Source organism: Monomorium pharaonis, chromosome 2 (assembly GCF_013373865.1).
Source record: "Monomorium pharaonis isolate MP-MQ-018 chromosome 2, ASM1337386v2, whole genome shotgun sequence".
NCBI classification, from domain to species: domain Eukaryota; kingdom Metazoa; phylum Arthropoda; class Insecta; order Hymenoptera; family Formicidae; genus Monomorium; species Monomorium pharaonis.
The window spans coordinates 7,021,386-7,044,875 of NC_050468.1; the positions used below are offsets into that span (position 1 = coordinate 7,021,386).

Consider the following 23,490-nt stretch of genomic DNA (forward strand, 5'->3'; position numbering starts at 1 on the left):
ACACGATCAATCGGTTATATCTCGTAGATTCGATCAGGAGGTCGCTATACGGTAATTTCGTGAAACGGTATTTTCTGTAATCTGTTAAAAATCTAACGATATAAATACGTCCGATATGCAGGTATTTGTCACCTCGCAATAAAGTTGCAGAAAATGTTTGCGCCGTTAAAAAATATTTTATATAACGAATGTTATATATGAAGCCTCGCTTAAATTTTGCTGATTATCGCGCGACAGATGTTAATCTTCGAGGACTGTAGTGGTGATAATTTTTCGCGTGGTTAAAGTTATTACGCTTCTTACGTTCCGCAACTTTTAAATTTGACCAGAAATGTTACATGATACAAATGCGAATATCCCGAATATTTAACGAGTGCCATTTTAAATAAGATCGTAAATTGAATGCAATAGCTGCGGAGCTGCCAGATTTTTATCGGACTATACGTAATGCTGTCCGTGATCCGAATGCGGACTCATACCGGTATTATAGTAGCGCAATAAAAGCTTTAACTAGTTGCCACACACTGAGCGTTTCACTTCCTAAGCGCGTTAATGATTATGACAAAACATTATTTTCTCGCACGCATAAACCGACAGTCAATACCATAACTATAATTCAGCCGTCATAACGTGTGCTTTCATCAATGTTTATGCAAATTGCGGAGTTATAGTTGCACGGAGAAATTAGCGTCGACTGTGTTCTGCGAGATGACATCAAATAACACTTTTCACATTCAATAGAATAATAGTTCCGACGTAAATGTCGATGTACACTTTGCTTTTGAGGTTCGCGTTGTTATCAACGATAACAACTGCCGTTCTACATGTAAGCGATTTATTTAGAAAATTGGTGAGAAATTTCAGAAAACTTCTTCATCCTCGGATCGTCGTCTCCGATTATTTTTTTCCCTCACTCTCCCCCGTGTATCTGATCATCTCGTGCCGAGTCTCGTTTGCAGTCTCATCTTTTCTGCGACGAGAAGGAGTATGAGAGTCCGTGGTAAGAGCAGCCTTTGGCGGTGCGATTATTCATTGAGACGTTGATTGCGTGCATAGCAGACGTACGTACATGCCCTACCATCGATACCTCCAACCACCAACTGTCCAGACGAATTTCGGCACTTACCTTTTGAATCGACCCTTTAAGCCGCGATCGTACGAACGTAATCTCGCAGCGTGCGTTACGCCCTAGCAGCCTCTAAAAAATCCCAAATAGCTCATGAATATAAAGTATTCCAATTTGTCTCCCCCTGATGACCAACGATCGGCGTGTGGTACGCGCTCTATCAATCATCGGCTCGCGATTTATACACGGCGATATTACGCCCGCGACGTTTAGAATTAAGTCCCGGGTGAATCAATCTTCGGACAGACAAAAGTATCATATTTGCTGGCGCGCGCGCGCGCGCGTTGCGCGCCATCTCCGCTTCAGATTTTATTCACGATCGGTACCTGGTACGATAAATCTCGAGATGTTCCCACATCTCGTCTCCCAGTGTCTCCCAGTTGACGGATAGCGTGCTGTCAAGTTCGCGTTCAACTTGACAGCACGCGCTTGTGCGGCATCGGGGAATTCGATACGACGAGCGATTCGATCTTCCGACTTTCTTAAGAACCGACTCGGGATCTTGCGATGCAGGTCGCAAGAAAATGATTAACAGTTGCCGTTCATTGATGTACGACGGACATATGTGACGTGGCAACTATCGCCATGAAGTTATTACATTGTTCTTTTGAAATATGGCTGGCGAACTCTATGGATAGCAGGCTCTTGAGCTAACATAAATATAACGGAATAATAACACTTGTGATGTGTTTCTGTGAATTATATACGTTATTATTGAATCTTAGAAAATTGTTTTTTTATTCACAATTGTAATCGATATAAAAAGAAATTGCACGGCTTTCTTTGTTAAAATAGTATCTTTCTTATCTTTCACACATATACAAGTGGGATTATATTATTATATATATATATATAAAAATCATAACTGTACTGCTGGAGTAAGATATAATATTTGATCTCTTTTCCCTCATTCGTCATTCGCAGCCCGTTTGTAGTAATGACTTGATATCTAAATTACTACGTCAATCATGATCATATCGACAACCGTCCACGCGCATTTTACGTACGTTACGGTTCAATTGACAGGACATACGTCGCGCGAAACGGAAATCGAACTTTGAACGATAGCGAATCGCGGATTCTCGCGTGGGCGGCCCGCACCGGCGATCGGCTACGTCGAACCATTAATCCTGGCCGGGGCTCGCGGCGTACGGATCGAAGAAACAAACCGCTTGTCCCATAGTGAGATGGTATCAACGTCAAAGCGCGAAAAATGGCCGAACGAATAAATCGCGCGTCGAACCTCACACTGCACGGACTCTCTCGAACGGCGCGGCGCCTCGCTCCTCTCGATTGTTCTCCATTGACAATCAATCCTTTCCAACTCCCCGGGACGCCACGATATTATAAAGTTCTCCTCTCATGAATTTTCTGGGAAACGTTTTAGCCACATCACTTACTTTATTACAGTTGAATTTATTAGCGCTCTCCGATTCGTGTGATCTTGCCAATTGAACGCCAAAAATGTTTTGTCCTGTATACATAATTAATTTTTAATTATGTATATAAGATGAATAATGCATTTATGTAACGTGTAACATTAAATAGTGCGTTTATTCTTATGGTCATACGTTTGTTTATTGTCTACGTATAGCAATAAGGAATGATTTGTAATGTATCGATGTTATGTGTTAATTTACCTGAAGTCTGAACTTGTGTCGTTAGACATTCAGTTAGACATTCTGAGTCTTCGCAGGTTAATTGATTATTTATATACCTAATACTTCCAGATGTGCTGAAAATTAGGTGTTAATTTTGCTCGTTAGATCGCGGTCGAGAGATATCTTGTCGAATATTCGTGTTGCATTCAGCGGGAATGCACGCGTGCGTCACGCGGACGAAGATAAATTGCGGAGCTACTCGGCGAGGGTGAAACTTTCAATTAATCGCGCTTTGAATACCGGCGGCGAATCTCACTGTCGACAAATCGGCGACCGCACCATTTCGCTTTTTAATCAGCCTTGGCTGACGTCAAAAATTCAAATTAACCATACGTCGAACTCGACGACTGGGATAAATCGTCCATTGAATTCTTAAATTGTCTACACCTTTTTATAAGTTTGCGCATCCATTTCACGCCTCAGCAGAATTAAAGCAAAAGGTAATACGCGCCAATCGCATGCATTGAGCACTACGTGTTAATTCGCAGTACATCGTAAGTATAAAGAAAGTAGCATGCGAACCGGCGCAGATAGTTCTGTTATCGCGAATAAAAATTCGGGTCTCGACAGCCCTCCGAGCTAAGCCATCGTGTTTCTGGTTCGTCGTCCTCTTTCCTTTCGTTCGCCGACAAGCCGTGCCGCCGCCGCCGCCGCGAATCTGGGACGATAAAACGAGGCTCGCGTCCCGAAACTCAAACGAGGCGGTGTTGTAAAACGCAGGTTTCAGGAAGGTACGGTCGTTACCGCGACGAAGGTCTTCATTGCGAGGTGAGAGGAAGCACGGAGAATCGTGCGTGTGCGCGCACGTCTCGCTTGATATCCGCCCGAATAAAAGCATCTTCGCGGTAAAAACTCGGGATACTTTCGATCGAATTAGCTCTCGCGTGCACGGTTTACTTTCGCGTATACGCCCAAGTAATTAAGCGAGACACGAAGATACTATTCTACGCGATAAATAATGCCTTTTTCATTGATTTATATAATAAAACATATAATAGTACTATAGGCATATGTGTCTAATTCAATATTATTTTGATGGTTTATATGATACTAATTACAGTGCTACTACATTAATCAATGACATATGGATCATTTTTTAGTGATAATACATTGATTTTGATCAGTGAAAGTACTACCCCCTAGAGGTGGAGAACTATCAATAGTCATTACTACCGATAATTACTGTTAATTTGACGACTGTCGGTAATTATACATTATTTTTCAATAGTTATCAAAAGTATTTATAAAACATGTTTTGTATTACATAACTTGTTTAAAAAATTGTTCAAGTAAATTATACATGTAAATACAAAATTTAAAAATACAAAAGTTTGAATGTAAATTTCTAAACTTAAGAAAATTAATAAAATTAATGAAAAGAAAAATTTTTAAGATATAAATAATTAAAATAAAAAATTGTGATTATATTTTACAAACAAACTTAATGAAAATATCATTGTAATGATTCACTAAACATCTGAATTATTGAAGTGAAAGAAGACTGGAGGAGGCAATGGCAATTGTACTATAAGTCTTCCGAGTCTACCTTCATCTCAGTGGTTTAAATAGTAATAAGATGATTAAATTCAAATGTAGAACCAAACACATTTTGTGTTCTACTTAACGTTTCAATGAGCGATTGTAAGAAACTCGTATTAAAATTCTTATTTATCGATAATTTCCAATAATTAAAATTAGCGACAGTGCATCGATAGTTCTCCACTCTTACTACCTCCATCCTCCTCGTCCTCTTAATCGGAAAGAAAATGAACAATAACTGATTATCACATTATAAGTATGACATTGCATCAGTGAATAATACACTTATTTTGATTTAACCTTAGACTGTCACATAGGACCACCATGATTTAGATTGACGATTTATTAATAAGATATGTTTTGGTACGCTTGGAAATGTAAATTTGTGCCAAAATCAAGGAAGTTATAATTCTTTGAGAAAAAATGTGAATAAAAAAAAATTTGTTTTTAACATTTTTAAAAATAAAAATAATAAAAATATCAATTTTTATAATTGGAATATATGTTAATTTTATTTCAGAACTTTCTTAGAAGTTTTGGACACTTAGTTTTTAAACTGCAGCTCTTCGAAAGTTGCGTTGGGTCCCGATGACCCAGTATGACAGTCTCGTTCGAGAAAAAAGGGATGACAGCCTAGGGTTAAAGAGTAGGTATATTGGTTTGAAGATTGATGGATCTCGCAGCAGTTTATTTTAATTATGCATCTTCAAATATTTATCATACGATGATTCAATTCTTCAATTGATCTCTTTCAATTCAGAGAATGTAATAGAATGAATTAGACGTATCTTCTGGTCTGTATACAACGGCTTAAGTTTCTCCAAACGGTTCTCCAATCAAATAATCACTAGCGAGATACGCCTTTTCGTGCGTCGAGCGACGATTTATCCGAAAGGCTATTCAACCTATTCAACTCTCCTGTGCATATATTGTTGGACCAGGTGGTCGAACGCGTCACCCACTCCCACGTACTTGCGGTCCGCGTCATTCTCTTCTCGAAACGTACACGGTATCGGTAATTGGCCGGCGTTGTAGCCGGCCGGAGTCATAACGACACCATCGCGCGCGGTCCGGGGTATCGAATCGAACACGCCGCGTTTTCCATAAGCGATAAGCGATCGCGCGGTCCACGCGCGCGTGAGAAGATGCGCCGTAGATGCGGAAGCGCCTCGGTAGAGAGCCGCGCGCGCGCCACGACGGAACCTAAATACCTATCGCCCGTTAGGCGTGCACGCTCGCGCGCGCGGTTTGCACGCTTTGGCGTGTGGAGGTGAGATAAAACGCACGCGGTCCACGTCGAGGTCGCGACGCGTGAGATCGCTGCATGCTGCATGCTGCGGCAGGGAGGAGGAGAAGGTGGCGGAGGAGGATGAGGATGAGATGGAGGAGGAGGTGGAGGAGGTGGCTCGATGCTACGTTCGTTTGCACGCTCGCACCTGACTCACCTCATCGTGCGCGCAGATACGTACATACACACATATATATATATATATTATATATATATATACATGTATACACGCTACGTGCGCACACGTATTTACGGTATTTGATCGTCGTTCACTTAGCACGGCCCAGTGACCCGTATAACCTAAGGTCTGCTTATGATCGAAGAGGTTTCCGTGTATCTTTCCCTTAACGGGACGGTACGAGACCCAATGCTGCGGCATCCTACGAGGATCGTTTCGGTAGTAATAGTCGAGCGGCGTATCGAATCTATTAATGATATTCAAATCAATGCAAGTGACTTTTTTTCAGTGCGCACTCTAAGTGATTTTTTCCACTTTACGCCGACAACACCGCAACCGATATCAGAACCGTGTGTGTTCACCGCAAGATGGGAATTTAGCATTAACTGTACGGCAAAAGGTCTTAGTTCTTGTATTTCTCTCCCTCTCCCCCCCCCCCCCCTCTCTCTCTCTCTCTCTCTTCGCTGTGTGAATATTTATAATCTCACGAGGTTGTAAACTCTTTTGAAAGTTCATTTTGTATGGATATATTGGTTCTGTTTAGATTCTACATTGTTTTTATTGGTGCCAGGCAAGGTGTCGGAGATGTTGCAATTATAAACCAGAAGCTTAAAAAGATCACGGACAAGTGTTTGCCAAGAGGATGGCGAGGGAAAATCAAAAAGGAAGGGAAGGAAATGTGACGATAACGAGATTGCTCGCATGTCTCGCTTCTTACAATCTCATGGTTCTTACGATCTCGGGTATATACGACGTCGAGAGTGATCGCCTCCGCTAATGTCGATCGGATGCAACACCGGCGTGATGATTTACAGCGTTAATTTTGCAAGGAGCGGACGAGACGCACGTCGGTTTGGCGCGCGGCTTAGTTTTTACTTCCCACGTGCTCCTCACACGCGCGCCGCTCGATAACCGATATTTTCGATCGACACGAAATGACATGTCGACACGCGCTCTCTCGGAGAGAGGATCCGAAAAATTCGTAATTAGGTTAAGCGTCACGCTCCGGTCGCGTCGCGCATGAAATATTTGTACGCCCGCTTTAAATACCGGCGGCTTTTAATGCATATAATTCCCCGGATGATGATATATTATAATCTTTTTATGGCCGGCGCGCGGAGTGTGTACATTAGTTAGCGCGTGATTTAACTTTCATTTCCCACGTTTGCCTCCCCGACCGATCGATAACTCAACGTTCGGAGAAGTTGCAAAAACGTCCGGTACTCGTCTGACGTATCTGCATCTAGTGAAAAAAAGTGCACACACCAAACTTTCTGTGCCGTAATTATTCTTATTCGCGAATGATTTACCGCGAATGGACCATCGTTCTTAATCAAGTTGCGATACGCTTGCTTTTTTAAAAATTCTACAATGTTTTTTTTTTTGTTATATGATATAATATATTAGAAAATTTTGTTAGAAAATTTTATTAGTAAATGAAGACTTTTATTTTATATTTTCTTCGCGCGTTATATATTCCTTGTACTCATCGCGTGCATCTAGCGAAATTAAACGCTCGAGCGTCCAAGTGGACATTGCACGAGACATAAATACCATTCTCTAATCCGTACAATGCGCATCCGCGTATCCGTTCTTCGCATATTTACCTAGAAATCGCGCCGATGTGCGTGATTCTCGGGCGCGATCTACGCGTGAGATAAATCGTACACGATCGAAGCCGATATACGCGAAATTCGCTGCCCGCTCCCACATTACCATCCCAGACAGACAAGGCGGTTTGCCCACTCTGGTGGATCCGAGCGTACGGAGCCGTATGCACGACATTCGATCGGAGGTGGCTCACCTAACGCGGCCCAGTGACCCAAATAAGCCACGGTTTGCTTATGATCGAAGCGGTTTCCGTTTCTCCTCGGAGCCCAATCGCGCTCCTCTCCGAGAGGTCCACCTTCCTCTTCCCGCACAGGCGGGAATCCCCTTCCTCAGTGTGTATACAGCTTCTGTCTCATATCTGCAAACATCGTCGGCGAACGTCCCGACGTTCATCTTCATTTCATCTTGGACGCGATCTCGCGTGCGATAGTACATAGCTGAATAATATGAATAATACCGTTTGCGTTCCTTACGAGAAATATTCCGAGACTTCGAGAATCAGTGATTTCAGTAGAAACTTCAGTAGGACTTCTTATCCCGATAAGAAGAAGCTATAAATAATTATTGACTGACGTTTGTAATTCTTATCGTACAACGCTCGATCTATTTTAGGTTTAATTCTGCACGTGATAAATTGTAGCGAAACACTTTTTGCTTTTTTCTTTCTCTCTCTCTCTCTCTCTCTCTCTCTCTCTCTCTCTCTCTCTCTTTTACCTCCTTCCCCCCTCCGCGATGTTTTCCTCGGGTTGCCTCGTCCACTTTCCTTCACGGCGCGTTCTCCTCCGGCTACTGCCGTTAATTATCCCCGCATATTTTTCGCTCACTGATGCGGCATGGTGGGACGATTAGCCATTTATCACATGTGACGCACACGTAGAAGCGATCTAATTATCAGCAAGATCTTCGACGTGCGCGTCGTCGTCGTAAATTCCCTTCGAGAAACACGCTTCGGTTTATACGGCTGCATGTGCGTGACAGGTGAAACGATCGCGACAGATATAAGATCGTGACGGAGGGTGACATCGTGCCAGAGATCATATATGAATCAAGATTATGCAGATGAGGCTAATCTTCGATTAGGAAAGAACGGAGAAATCGGTAAAAGGAATCGAATTTATCTTACTCCTCGATCGCGATTTTTGTCCGGGTTTTCATGTTTTATTTTGCGTAACAGAGAGCAACAATAATAAGTTTGATGTATGCCTTTAGAATGTCTCGATGCATCTGGAGCCAATTCCAGACTCGAATGCTGCTGCAAATTACTGTTGTCGGTTTTGACAACTTGCCTCGACGTTTTGCAAGCTTTTTTTACTACCTCTTTCCGTTCACGCGAATGCCTAATTGAGACAAGTGTCCGTAATGTATTTTGACATTTCGGAGGTATATTTGGTCTGTCGTTCCGCAATCTTTTTCATCGTAACCGTCCAGAAGCGTATGCCGCTCAAACCACACATCGTATGGACGATTAATACTTCGACCAGGGCATTAAGTCGCCATAAGTCATAAGCAATAATTCCCCGGGCGATATGTCCATCGTTTGTTTGAGAGTTCTGGAGCATGACGGCAAATGTGGCAATATCGAGCGAGAGCACGCGTTCGATATGGACCGATCGTTATCAAAGCCACCATTTCTGTCGTACGCCATCATTTGGTTACGTCATAATGAAGTGCGATTGCATAACGAGGAATATCGCGAGCATCGGTAGAGAGCATCTTCTTCCCGAGGAATTGCATAAGACGTGACTAATCGTGGTGAGAGTCGCCGATCTGCGAATATAGCATTGTCCTGTCACATCTCTTGCACGAATTGATGATACAACTGGAGCGAGACCGTATTCCCGGCGACACTATCCATAGACGTGCGTATACCGTGCGTATACCGTGCGTAATATTACTGAGCGATGAGCGATATTGCCGTAAATAATTCCCGCGTGGCTGTGAAGTCAAGGGACAGCCGCGCTGAAGAGCCTTAATTATGGCTCTGGCGAATTTGGATGCGCGCGGCGATTATTTATTGTCCGTTACTCATCAACCGTACTAAATACCGACGTTTTTACGGCGTCGGACAAATAAGGTGTAGGTACTGTTTTTCAAGAATGGAAACTTGTATTTATACTACTACTCAGTGCACAAGTCCGTTCGTCGTTACGAGAACCCCATTTCTTTACCAGATACTTAGCGTTCGACGTTAACAATGCGAAAGCATACACGTATGGCTGTTAAGAGAGAAATAGAAATTTTCAAATATGTTTTTGCCTCGTAAATATTAGCCTTTAAGGAAAAGTTGCGAGAGAGAAGGAGTACGAGATAATTGTGGCGTCCAATGTAAATCATGTCTTCGTTCCTTTTAAGACCGGTTGCATTTTAAAGCATCATTTTATGTATGTGGTTTTGCCTGCGACTTATTCGACAGCTCGTTAAAAAGAAGAAAACACCAAAGCAATTGCAATTGATAAAGTATCAGTCAACAACAACGTCTCACTGCTCGTTACTTTATTGCTCTTATTTCAGAAACTAATGTCAGAAGATAATTACGATAAGATAAAAATAATTGAATGTCCTGAATGAGCTAAATATTTGAACTGTAGCTTTTACTTCTGAAAAATTTATTGAAATTAGTTTTTATAATTTGTATATAAGAATGTGGAATGTCTGGTTTATTCAACTAAATTAAAAAAGGAATTTTTATGTGTGTCTGAAGTAAAGATTTTCGGCGATAATTAGTGATCTAATTGTCTATATCAGTCATGCTTTACAAACTAAATTAATGTACCTGTGTTTAATTTTTAAAATTACAGATACTATCGTGGCTTTGCAAGAAAGGTGAAGATATTCTGTCGAAGCACGCACAGCACACGGCGACAAATTTGGCGTCGGCGCGTCTTCACGAGCGAGAATTCGAAAAGTTTTACTTCACGTCGATGGTAAGTAACGTTTGATTGTCCCGTAGCAGCTAATGGAATCGAAAGGAGAACCCCCAGGAATCGAGTCGTTCTCCTAAGAGAAGATTTCACTTTTTTCGCGACCCATTGAGCCGCCCGTCACGCTTCGATGCGAAAGAAATTCCGTCGCGGAGGACTCGAAAGGTGGCTGCAATAAGTGCGAGATAATAAAAGATTCCTTTGTGACGAACGGACTGTTGCAAAGACCCCTGCCAAGTGTGCGTACTTCCTCCTTTTTTTTATTTATTTGCCAACGGAATGGAGAAATAATGTGGAAGGAGTCGTGACGACATCAAAAAAGTGGAAGGCGTTAATGATTGTTTCTCTCGCACCTGTAGACTTAATATGGTCAGAAAGCGCATTCTTGATATATGCGAAATAGAGTATGCCACAAAATAATGAAGGCGTTTATTTTAATATACATTCCCGTGGATGTTTGTGCACATTAAAATCCAAGGGTGGGATCTTAATTTGTTGCATTTAAATAGATTTATTTCTGGAATTAATTCGCCGATTAATTTGTCGAAGTTGAGTATTTTTTTCGAGATGATGTTTTTTATATGATATGTCGAGTCTTTCATCACAGTTTCTTATTTGAAAGGATATCTTAAGAAACGATTTCACGTGATTTACAAGATACGTACAACGTGAATAGAGGACTGATAATGCACATTTATTTAAAAGGACATAATCAATGTGATCTTTATTTGGAGATTTATTTATGTCATTTTATAGAGTATGCGAATTGTTTGATCAATATAACTCATTCTTCGAGAAAAGCAGTGTGAATGTATTCAGTTAAAAATATTTGTATAAAATATAATTGCAGTTATAGTTTTAACTTTCTTATATTTTTTGATCGAGTAATATTTAATCATTTTATTGTTCAGAGTAGTAAGATAATAAAGTAATTTGTTATTTTTTTTTTTAATTTGCATTTGACATTTTCGGATAAAAAATTTTAATAAAATATATGTATGTTTCTAAAATTCATAATATGTTTCTAGAAAATTGATAAGTATTAACTTATGTTTTAAATTTAAATTGTTTCCGCGTATTATTCAATGCGTAATATAATTAGATTACTTTATTAATTAGAATACAACAGATCACTGCATTATCTACTTAACTACAACTCTAAAATCGTTTTCTACTCAGTCGGTAACAGATTTCTTTTTATATTTCCTTATTATACATTTTTAATATTAAACGTACTAATTTTTCACAAATATTTGCATTATAAAATAATTTATTAATTATATGAAATAGTTTGAAATTATTAATAAATCTGTTTTTATATATTCAATCATATTAGAAAGAGTTACAGCTCTCTCTATGATCGGTAAGTCGATCGGTTAATCTCGTGGCGCCGTCTGCTGGGATTTCTTGAATGTTTCGCAAACCGATACGAAACTTTATAACCGACTGAACTTGGCGCGTAGATTAGAATCGCTCCTGAAGGTTGCAAGTACTCTATAATAGCGATAATTCTTTGTCTGGTGACACTTGCTGTTTATTAATTAATCAGCGAATTCTCACCGACATTGTGTAATGGGCTGACTTAATTTTTTATGTGGTGACCATTAATTTAAAGTAGCGGAGGTCGCATCTCTGAATAAGTTCCGCAATTAGAGTCGTACACTTACTACCTAAATAAGATGGATGATGGAGAGTTGATTAACATTTTGTACGGCGAGTGAAACTTGAATATTCACTACTAAGTGCATACTGATGTTGTTTCTTATCAATTGATGTCGCGGCAGCACGTAGCATACACGTGAGTTTTCTTGCTTTCATTCGCTGATAACGGATGTTGATAGAACTTGTTGCAATCTCGACCTTCGAACTGAGTGTTTTCCGGTGATTTCTCGAAACTTTCACAAAATCATCGATATCGTATAGTTTCTTAAACATCGTTTTTTATTAGGCAAAGATTGGCTATAAGGCCAATGACATTAACAATTTTTTTCCTGTTATATCGCTTATTATTTATATATAAATAAGCGATATAAGAGGAAAAAAATGTTAATATTGAAAAAAATTAACTTTTTAATTGTCTTATAATCGTAAATTTTGTTTTAAAGATAACAATAAAGTGAAATTGTGTATTTGAGGTCGAGAGTAATCACAACGCATAAAAACGAAAATGTATGCAAATGTGAAAATATTCGAGAGATGAAAAAGAAATCAGACGGTATAACACGCATATCCGTGAGCTTAATTAAACGCGATTACGTGAAATTCAAGTATAGCAATTAAACGAGTCAAATTTAGTCGAACGATCGTAAATGTTACGATATCGGCGTTATGCGACGAGTCACAACTCGGCGCGATAATAACACGTTGGTCCGTCTGTGCGTCGTGGAAAAATTTATTGCGAATGGAATCGGCGTTCTGCGGGCGTTTTTCCTTTTTTTTGCGAAAGACTAAACTTTCTCTCGGCGATACTGTCGAAGTATTACGCGTAGCGCGGACAGTTTCAGGACGCAATAAAGGTCCGTCGATGATCCGACGGACAGTTGTTACTTAATTAATCAGGCTCACAGCGATGTGAAACGTCGGGCGAACGATCGGCGAGATATAAAAGCCGGTCAGCCGACGGTACAACGGTCGGTTGTGCGTGGACGTTAATTAATCACGTTGCACCCACTTCAATTATCCGTTTCATGTGAGATGCGCTTGGGCGCGCGGGTCGTTATCCAAAAACGTACCCGTCTCTCGTGCCTTCCCTCTCTTTCACCTTTCTTTTACCTCTTACGCGGCCCAATAACCCCCATTGCTGCCCACACGTTGTCATAATTGTCACCGATTATTGCCGCGATGGTCGAAAAGTGCATTATTTGGGTCATCTTGACGGAACTGGAACGGAGGTATTGGCGATTTATTATTGAACGATCCGCGCGTGAGTTTCAATCCTGTACGACGAGCGGGCGGTATATGGAGCATCGAGTAATTACACGCTGCTCGACGGCGGGTGCGTCAATTGAAGCCACCGTGGGCTTAATGAACGAGGGAAATTACGTCTAACTATTTTGGAAGGATTGCGCTATCGCTGTTTTTGCCCGGTACTCGATAGCGACGAATTTTACACTACGAGCCTAAGGTAATTGTGACGCATTTCGCAACAGTGACCGCCTCAGTCTTTTTCCACTGGTATTTTCTACCACGAGTACTGACGATCGTGGACATACTAACGTACAATGCAACCGCAGATAAGAATGCAAAAATTAGCATAGACATTGGTGAGGTAAACGACGAAAAATAAGCGAGAGCCGCGATCAAAAAGTACAAAACGGTGTTAACACGACGTGACAGTGAGACAGGATAATACCGAGAAATCGGCAGGGAGGAGTATTCGTTACAATGTACAGAGTCGTTCTCGTAACCCAATTACATGGCGCACTGCCGGCGGAAAAGGCGAGGAAGTCACGTCAGGAATAAGAACGAAGCACTATGTCGGCACCTATAATGACGTCGATCGTATAGCTCGTGAAATTATGGCCGATTTTGCTTCTCGGAAAGAAATTCCGTCGAGCTTAGAAACCGTCACCTTTACCTATCTCGCGAATCATGGTGTGATCGCGCACGATTGTTGCTAGCGTGCCTCTCGTGCACCCGATATTGAGTTTAACGTACTCTGAGGAATTTGGTAACGATCGATCGTGAAAGTGGCAAGAATCGTGCGACCGAAATGCAACTCAATGCAAACGAAAACGGAATCTTATTTCGCGACGCTTGAGTGCCCGATTAACTTTATCAACTCTAGAATTAACATTGAAACAAATAATTAAGATGCAGCTAAAATATTTTTAAAATGTCCAGAACGATTTGTTTACTCTCTAAATCTCATAGAGTGAAAAAATTGCATGAGTTGAGTTTTTATTTTTATGAAAATAAAAATGTTTCTTTCCCATAAAAGTAAACTTTTATTAGAATGCCACCACCACTCTAATAAAATTATATTGGCTTAATTTTCACTCTTTTAGAGTAACGTTTTACTCTATAAGATTTAGAAAGTATGCAAGAATTATTTATTTATCAAATAATTATGCCTTTATATTATATATATATATATATATATAAATATAAAATGTATTTTCTAACTGCATAATAATTAGCCAAGTATTACAAATTTAATTTATTAATTTACAATAGGCATAGTTGATCTCGGCTATTTTTCTTCTATTATTCAACAATGCTATAATTAATTTGTTGTAACGATATCATTAGCTGCTTTTTTTATGTACATTTTAATATAGTAATTGTATTAATATTTAAGGGTGAGAGATATTCGTGGCCGCAACGTTACATCCGGTCAACATGATTTTCGATACCACCGGCGTTGAGCGCGTGTCATGAATCGCGATCGGGAAACCGTTTCAAAATTCAATTGCAAAAGCGCGAATCGGCACAAGGCGGTTATGCTCGTTAGCTCGCCGTACTTCTCTTACTCGATGCGCAACTTTCTATCATAATCGGTCGTCACGCGATAATCAAGGCGACGATATGCTGACCGCTATCTGATGTGCCGCATAGTCGGACATCCTTTTCGCAATACTTTAAATGTTTTTGCAAAAATGAAGGTTGCAATTACCGATTTATTTAATTTATTGTTGACCTCAGTTAGGACCTCAACTCAGTCCAGATGATATGTCAGATCGTTAAATAAATGTAAAAATTAAAACTTGGGTTAACAGTTCTTAAAATAGAAAAAGCAAACAAGTTTGATCGGAAAAAAATTAGAAAATTAAATAGATATTGTTAGTCAAGGATTCAATGTAATGTTTTTAAATTAATTTTGGAAAATTACTCGAAAATTTGAGGAAAAAGTTTTTTTGAATTCTTCTTTCTTTTAATATAATATCACTTTTATTGACCTCTGTCAATGGTCTTAAAATTTCTTTATATTTGAGACCTTTTTTAGCTCTAAAGGTAAATAATTTTTTAAAAAAATTTGCTGCCATTAACATAGTTATATTTTTCTTTATTTTTTTGTATTGTATTTTTCGAAAAAAGCAGATTTATTTTTTAATTTCATTTTTCCAAAAAATTAAGAACATTAGTATTTCATTATTATTACAGTTTTTTTCGGTTTTCGAAAACATTTGAAAAAATATTTAAAAAAAAAACGAAAAAGTTTAGTTGTTTCTCAATTTTATTTTTATAGAAAATTTGGAACACTAATTTCCAATTATTATAATAATTGGCAGGATTAGTTTATGATATAATAATTTCATACAACAAATATCTCTCACGCTTTTAAATAAAATTGTATATTTTTTATTTTACTTATTTAGTTCTTTAAAATGAAACTTTTTATATCTAATCTTTAAATCTACAGATTTTAATAATTTTGTGCTACGATACTTTATTTTCGAAAAGGATGAAAGCACAAGCTTCTTTTAGCTCAGTTCAGTTACTAACGCTCACTTGGTATCAATTCAATCGAGTGTGTTTATTAGGTGCTAAGTAGAATTCACAGGGGGCACACGGGAGTGGGTCCCTTAAATTTTAGGGTGCCTATCACGTGGTACTACGCCTACCCGCGTGAAAGCATGTAATCGCCTAATCGTGCTCGACCCCACGCGTAACACCCACTTAATGCACGATAGATTTATCTCGGGCAAAAGGAAGACGGTCCTTCCCGTCTGAACGCAACATCTGTTGCACGATTAAGTCCCCGTTTAATCGATTTGCAATGCTATTCTGTTGCAGAAATCCGTTGAAAGCTTTTCTTCGCAGTATTTTTTTTTGATCTTGCGACATCTGCAATTTATTTAAAAATATACCGTATGACGTAAGTGTGTTCATAAAATTGACTTAACAACTCCAAGACTTTTAAATAAAAACGATAAGGTATTGCATACATTTTTTGTCGATAAGAGAGCAACAAAAACAATTTGTTGGCAACTGTTTTTCATTGCATATTTTAAATTTAAATAAAATATGCGCCGTTCAATACCTACACGGAAGGAATAGTTTTGCTGGGTACATAAAAATTTAGCTAGATAAGGATTTAAAAATATTATAATTTTATGATAATTATTAAAATAATTATGTAGAACGTTCAAGCATGATGAACAATAATGTAAAAAGTTTTGATATTCTAGCAACCAACTTGTGCGATCCTACATGAATATTTTGATAATCTAACAAAATTATTTTCAGATTTCTAGATTGGAGTATTTAGAAAAATTTTCAGATATCAGTGAAACCGTTTTTTTTTTGTTTTTTAGTTATATAGATAAAAATTATCTAATGTTCCGATATTCTTGCATTGTTGGAATTCTTACATTTGGTCGAGTACTTTTTATGCGAGTTATGCTGTAACATGTGAAAATTGTGTTTTCTCCAACACAATTCTTCAAATCTGGTACAATTATGAATTATTTCGCATGACCTTCGTAGGGCCATTCAATTTCACGCGGCCTCGTAAAAATGGCGATTCAGTGTCGCCTGTGAATTGTCTTTTTCTCATAGCGCGCAGTCGCACAGCACAATAGTTGTGTTACGCAATGTATACTCGCAATGTACGCTTTTGTACTCGTGTTTCGAAGAAGAAACCGTAAAATGCCTCGCCTTCTTAGTGTTAATGTAACGGGTCACGACAAATCTAATAAACAAGGCCCGAGAGACCTTGGAACGAAAGGCGCGATTGTGCGCGAAATTACGCTTCAAATGCAAATTACTCTATCATCGGTTCTCCTTTACTTTATAATGTAATATCTGTTCCTATTAAAGGAACATTGTTATCGTTTTTATCGTGCTATATTTTTATCTCAATTTTGACGGTGACGATTTTTTTTTAAACTACACATATTACCGGATAGAATTTCCATTTAATAAATGGTCTTATCGTATCGTGACTATGTAAAATAGTGATAACGAACGTAAACAATTATGGTATTCATTAAAGTTTAACGATACGTCAACGAGCAGCGGAAACAATGCGATCGATGAAGTATCAATAAAGTTTTACAATCGTGCAATTTGGTTCTCGTTGCCTATCGTGAAAATTTTCCATCATTTATCGTAACTATACGCTTTTTAGTTGAAAATTAATAACAGTTGAGTTGATAAAAAATTTTACTGTTTTTAATTATTACTGGTGACTACAAGACTTCCATTATTTTGGTGCAATAAAATTAATTAATGTTTAAAACTTAATTAATATATATCAGTTGTATTTATAAAAAATATAAAGGATGCATTTGGTTAACTTGCTAAAAACATTTTTTTTTATAAATAAATTAATTGTCAAATTAGTTCTTTTATTTGTCCATTATTTTTAAAATTAAATTTATTACAATAAATTTATTAAAAATATACAAAAGGTACAAGTTTTGCTTGTTTAATTCTCAAAGTAATCGGTTTTGTTTATAGATTATACAACTTTTGCTATTTATTCACCGACTTGATACACGCATAGTGTCCGGAGGCGATTAATGAAATATATGACAACAGTATTTTAACAGAGCAAGCTTAATTTCGCATGGATATGAGAAAGTAATTGTGATTATAACTGGCGTTCTAAACTATTGCTGTCAAGAATTACAAAACCTACGGCGCGTATTTGACCCAAGGGAATGTCAGCTCGAAAGAACTCATGTTTGAAATTATCATTTCGCACGTGCGAGACGTGCTTCTCACACACAGTCATCGGCGCGCGGCTCGGTGCCAAACGGAAGAGAAAGGAAAGCGAAATGGGAGGTGACATCTCGCGAAGGTTACCGTAGGGACAACTCGAGGCGTCTCACCTTCCGGCGTGGATTACGGGACGAACGCGAGGCGGGTTCCGCTCCGCTTCGAGCCGTCGATTAACCCACATTCCTGAGGTGCGCACCGCGTCCTATTATTATTTTTCTTATTGCACACACCTACGCGCGCAGTCATCTATGCGTAACGCGCTTTCTCCGTCTCTATCTCACCTTTCCGGACGAACGATGCAGCGACAGGCGTGAACCCGCTGCATGCGCTGCACCGGCGACGCACGCACACCTGCGTGTGCAAAGAACTCGTGTCGTTGCACCGTGTATTTATCGGACGACATAACTCGGCATAGTTTCAGCAGATCCCCGTTCACTAAACGCTTCTTCGCACCGCAGACAGATTTGTTAGAGTGAATCAGCACACCGCTGATGACGGACGTAGCGTACACTAAGACCGCGCGCCTCATTCTTGAGGTTTAAACATACGCGTGACGAATGACTGATGTCGAGGAATTCCGCCATTCACCGTTATGAAATTGTAAATTAAGAGTATACGTTCAAATTTAATAAAGCGCGTAACTTAGAGGTGTGTCATTAAGTATTGTAATTGTAATTGAAATCGCTAGAGCGTATCACTTTTTATGAAATAATCATAATAGGAAGTGGAAAATTAAAAATTGTATATCAAAAGAAGTAAATTAGACATCGCATATTTCATTGTTTGCATTACTTTCCTCAATTTGATTATTATAACTATATCGTGGTCTTTGAATATTCATTAGACACGATGGAAGAAGCGGTTCCTTTTGTAGGTCTCGTCCAGCCATTCCGTTACCGCCGAATAAATAAGTTACAGTTCCACCGTAACGCACGATATTTTTTTCATCGACGTTACGGTACACCCGAGGTCGAGCTATCCCTAGTTCGGGAATCTTGAACTGGTCGACCGGGGGGCCACGTCACGTACGTGTTCTTCATGAAAAACGAAGTGGGTGACCCGTCGTTCGTATACCGACCTACGTACATATGTGCCTGCTCGAACGTGTACTACCTGTACTGCGTAGAAATGAGTGGAAAATGTAACTGTACCTTCGGTTCCTCCTTTACGCGACGTTATTATTCATGAATTGTCATAAGCCGGATTCTCGAACCGGCAAATCGCCGATCCCTCGACCGACATAGTTCTCGCGCCGCATCCGTCTATTAGCTTGCATACTTCTCTTATTTGATTATTACTGGCGCTCTTCGCTGTCTATGTTTCTTCCTGCAAGCTGTTTCTTGGACGTTGTAATGTGGCAATCTAATTAGTAGCAATCAGATGAGACTTCTATTTTTTTCACTAGTGAAATATAGATGCATAATTTCGTGCTGTTATTTTATAATCTTTGTGATTGATTCATCTTTACTTCGATGCACTTTATCGTGCAATGTAACAAGAATAAATGTTATTGCAAGGTCTCGTTTAACTCATAAACATATACATACTGTTAGATCGAAAAACTCGGCTAGAATCGTACATACGATTGGTCTAAACATCTACATGGTAGATCACATTTGAATCCAACTGATACTGAATTGTTTGCCTTTCTATTGTTGTTAAGATAATCAAGATCAGCTGTCAATCACTATAATTCGCGTATAGAAAGTAATCATTATCGATATAATCGTCGTAAGCGGATCTTGAGAGCACGGAGGATGTAGGCTACATCTGCATTCCTAAGTTGAACACTCGCGGCTGAGAGGCGGTCGTAGTGAGAATGCCGAGAGTTTATGGATCTGCCCAAGGACGTTGAGGTTGCAGCCGATGGCGCGAGTTCATTAGCTCGGAAGAATAATACGACATCCGCGTAACAAACAATGTAAATGCTCGCGTATGCACACAATGGCGCATACTTGGGAGGAAAGTGGCTCGTACATATAATCCGAGTTACGCGCCACCGCGGGAATTATACTTAAGCGGCTCGTTAGCCCTATTAAGAAACGCGAGATAGTGTTATTTTAACAAAAAGGGACCATTAACACCCTGCGTAGCTATTACGCTGTTCGCACCGGGCTCCTTCTTTATGAAAGTGAACACAATGATCGTATATCCAGGTGTTAACGACTATTTTATCGTCCCTGTAAACGCGCTTATGTACACTCTTTATCTCTTTGCAGCATCTCTACGAAAGTTCCGAAAATACTATTCCTTGAAATTTATTCTACGAGTCTTTTTCGAGCATTGAAAATTGGAAATTTGATATAAAATTGCTTTCATTTTGAATTTTTTTTTTTGATAATTTTTTATTCCTGCATATAATCGACGAGATACACGGATATATCAATCAATCACACACGAAATCCGTTATAATGCGCTAAAATCAATCGTCGGTATGTACAATGTACAGTTACATGTCTCGGAGTACGTGAGATGGATTTGACGATAATGTCAGATTAATGCGAATGCATCCCCTTTTTACTGCCGCATCGGGTGTCACACGGTAATTCACAGCACCAACGTTGAAATACCGACCATATTGCATGTCGTGCCTATCAACATGATCGATTCAAGGGCAAAACAGGAGTTCCGATCTCCTCTGTATTTTTTCGCGAATAGCGTGAGAGAAAATTAATGAGCCGTAGAGAGTTGCGTATATATCTGTTATCAGATATCCCTGAAGAAAAATGCGCTCAACAACAGATTAACAGTGATCCTCATGCATCCATCGCACACGTCGCGACATCCCAAGCTATTGTAAAACCTAAGTGACTCTCTTCGCATGCGTTGCACGTAACCGTTTGCATTATCCGATGGTTGAACCAGAATTTATGGCGCGATGCTTTGTTAGCGACTGTTTAAAATTAATTAATCATTAGATTGTGTGCTAGATGAGACTTATTATGGCTCGCGGATGAGTTGCCGCACGATTATAGGAAAGTACAAATTTCTCTGGGCATAATCGTCTATCAGTTCGCAAATGAATATACTCTAAATTACCTTTTGAGTGACATTTTTGTATAATTATATTTATAGGTTTTTTTTTTAATTAATTGCTGTTTAATTTTTTTATTATTTATATAACACACACACACACACACACACATACATACATGTATATATATTATGAAGGAATAATTGTTGTACTTTTCATTTTTTAAATTCTATATATATATTGTTGAAATATCAAACATTTAATATCTGTTTGATAATTACCGTAAAAATTATAGCATGTATACTTTTTATTTCAATAATTTCTTACTTATTACTATTTTTACAAAAAAAAAAAAGAGAACAATGTAAATTTCTTAATGTTAGCAAGAGAGACGATGAGCGTTTCAATCTCGCTAATTAAGGAAGTTAATTTCAATAAGATAATAATCTTTTTAATGATTTTATTAAAATATAAAACCCATCCTGAATTATTTCATTACTCTCGTCAAACCTCACGATTAACCTAATATTTTATATTGTAATGAAACAGATATTCAGCACGCTCGTTAAGAATAATTATTATTAACGTGAAATTACGATAATTCAGCGATACAGGCGGGTGATTAGTTCTCTGATCTCGTTATCCGCGCGTACTGATCAATGTGTTTGCGCACGTTATAATTAATGGTGACGTATGCGATCATCAGAGGGGAAGCGTTATGGGATCACGTGTCAAAACGAATGGGCGGGGTGCAGCGAGCAATTAATGAAATCCCGTCTGCACGTGCGTAAACAGATACGCACGCGCCATCATGAGCGAAAATTCGGTGCACCCTCCGCTTGAAATGCATATGTAAAGATCTCCATATACGGAGGGGCCTTTTATCAGGCGTATCGATTGGAAATATGTATCGAGATGGTTGCGCATTTTTTAAAATGTGCAATTTGAGATCAAGTTGATGGCGATAAAATTCTGCGGATTAAACGCTTTCTAATAAATGCTATTCGTGAATTGAAAACGGAGCAATCTTTATGCGTATCGCCTGTTTTAAAGTTGGCATTTCAAAATTGTAAAAACAGTTTCCGAAAGAGAAAGTTCTTTTACAGATGGTGGAACGATTTCATGCCAATTTAATTCGATTATAACTTTTTTCTACTCAAGATTAAAGTAAATACAACTGCTAGGAATTATTACAATTAATATTATACGATTTTTTGTAGAGGTATAATTGGCGTTAGATGCTAAGGCTATGATCATGGATATAAATTACATCGTTTGCATGTCGAATTGATATATTTTAAAATACAGATATAAATATCTTGAGATCTATATTGCGCCGTTTTGATTTTATATTTATCTCGTTATTGTTAGACGAGAAACTTGGCAGCACGCGAATAAATTTGTATAAAGTAGAGAGATCAAGAGAAATATCTTTCGAACTCGATAAATTGTGTGTGAGGAAGCATTAATGCGCTAACGCGTCTCCCTTTGACGTGCGGTTAACCAAGAAGAAAAATCCCGAAGACGGTCCAATGCTGACGGCCTACACCAATGCGCACCTCAAAGTGAAACTTTACACCGGACGCAAACTCGCGAATGGAAAACGATATGCGCAGGCCCGATAATGTTTTCGTAGAGGCAAACTGCGTCCATAAATGAATCATGCGGGCCGCTTTCCTCGATATTGAAGTCTGACCGCACGTACACATGTCTAAAACAAGCACGCCACAATTATAGGAAACAAATTATAAAACTACCGTTACATACAAATGTAATGTAAATTTTTTCTGGTTTTTTTTAATTTATATGATTAAAGTGGAATATGGAAAACTACAAATTGGAAACGTGGTTTACGCACGTATATTAAATTCACTTTTAATATAAATAAGAACGAAATTGAATGTGTTAACTGTTGCATTAAAATAAAATATTAATATCTCTTGTAATAATCTGATAAAAATAAAAATGACATAAAAATAAAAATGACATTCTAATAAAATAATATTTAAAAAAAATGATTTCAATAAATTCTTTTGAATGTCGCATCACAGCGAATATCGATCAGTTTTTAAGAAAATGGAATAAAAAATTTCCGAGCTGATCGTGCCGTAAAGTGCCGCTGCCGCTGGCGCAGTTTCTAAACGCTTATGCTTTCTAAGAATACCGTCTCGAAACAAATAACACCTTCGACCGACTCCCCCGCATTTATCCGCACCTTTAGCAGCCCTTCTGGTCTAGTATCAATTTTCGATAATTCCCAATAATTCGCGGCCGCGTGCGGTATCGCGGATCATAACCGGTCCGCGATCCGTGGTGATTTCCGAAAGGAAAAGGCATTCCAGGCCGCGAGTGCTTGGCAATCGGGCCCCTGCCGATTGGAGGACGTCGACGGCGGTGGGCCGTCGACACACGCGCGTACACGCAGCGCGCACTGCACGAAGAGAGGCATGAAAGCCAGCGCAGCGTGGCTGCCGAGAGATCCGAGCACCGCGCGCCGGTGAGAGTTTAGACGCCGAGGCGCGCA

General features: G+C 39.0%; 2 protein-coding genes across 3 annotated transcripts in view; one reads left to right on the plus strand and one right to left on the minus strand.

Annotated features, from left to right (window-relative positions):
* Window positions 1-23,490, plus strand: part of LOC105837583 — a 329,160-nt gene that overhangs the window by 267,251 nt on the left and 38,419 nt on the right. For both annotated transcript variants that reach the window (XM_028194396.2, XM_028194397.2), the window contains exon 13: window positions 10,202-10,327. In XM_028194396.2, coding sequence (XP_028050197.2) covers window positions 10,202-10,327 — 126 coding nt within the window. The remainder of the gene's footprint in view (window positions 1-10,201; window positions 10,328-23,490) is intronic.
* Window positions 1-23,490, minus strand: part of LOC105837584 (syntaxin-17) — an 87,945-nt gene that overhangs the window by 23,484 nt on the left and 40,971 nt on the right. The gene's annotated exons all lie outside the window — the stretch shown is intronic.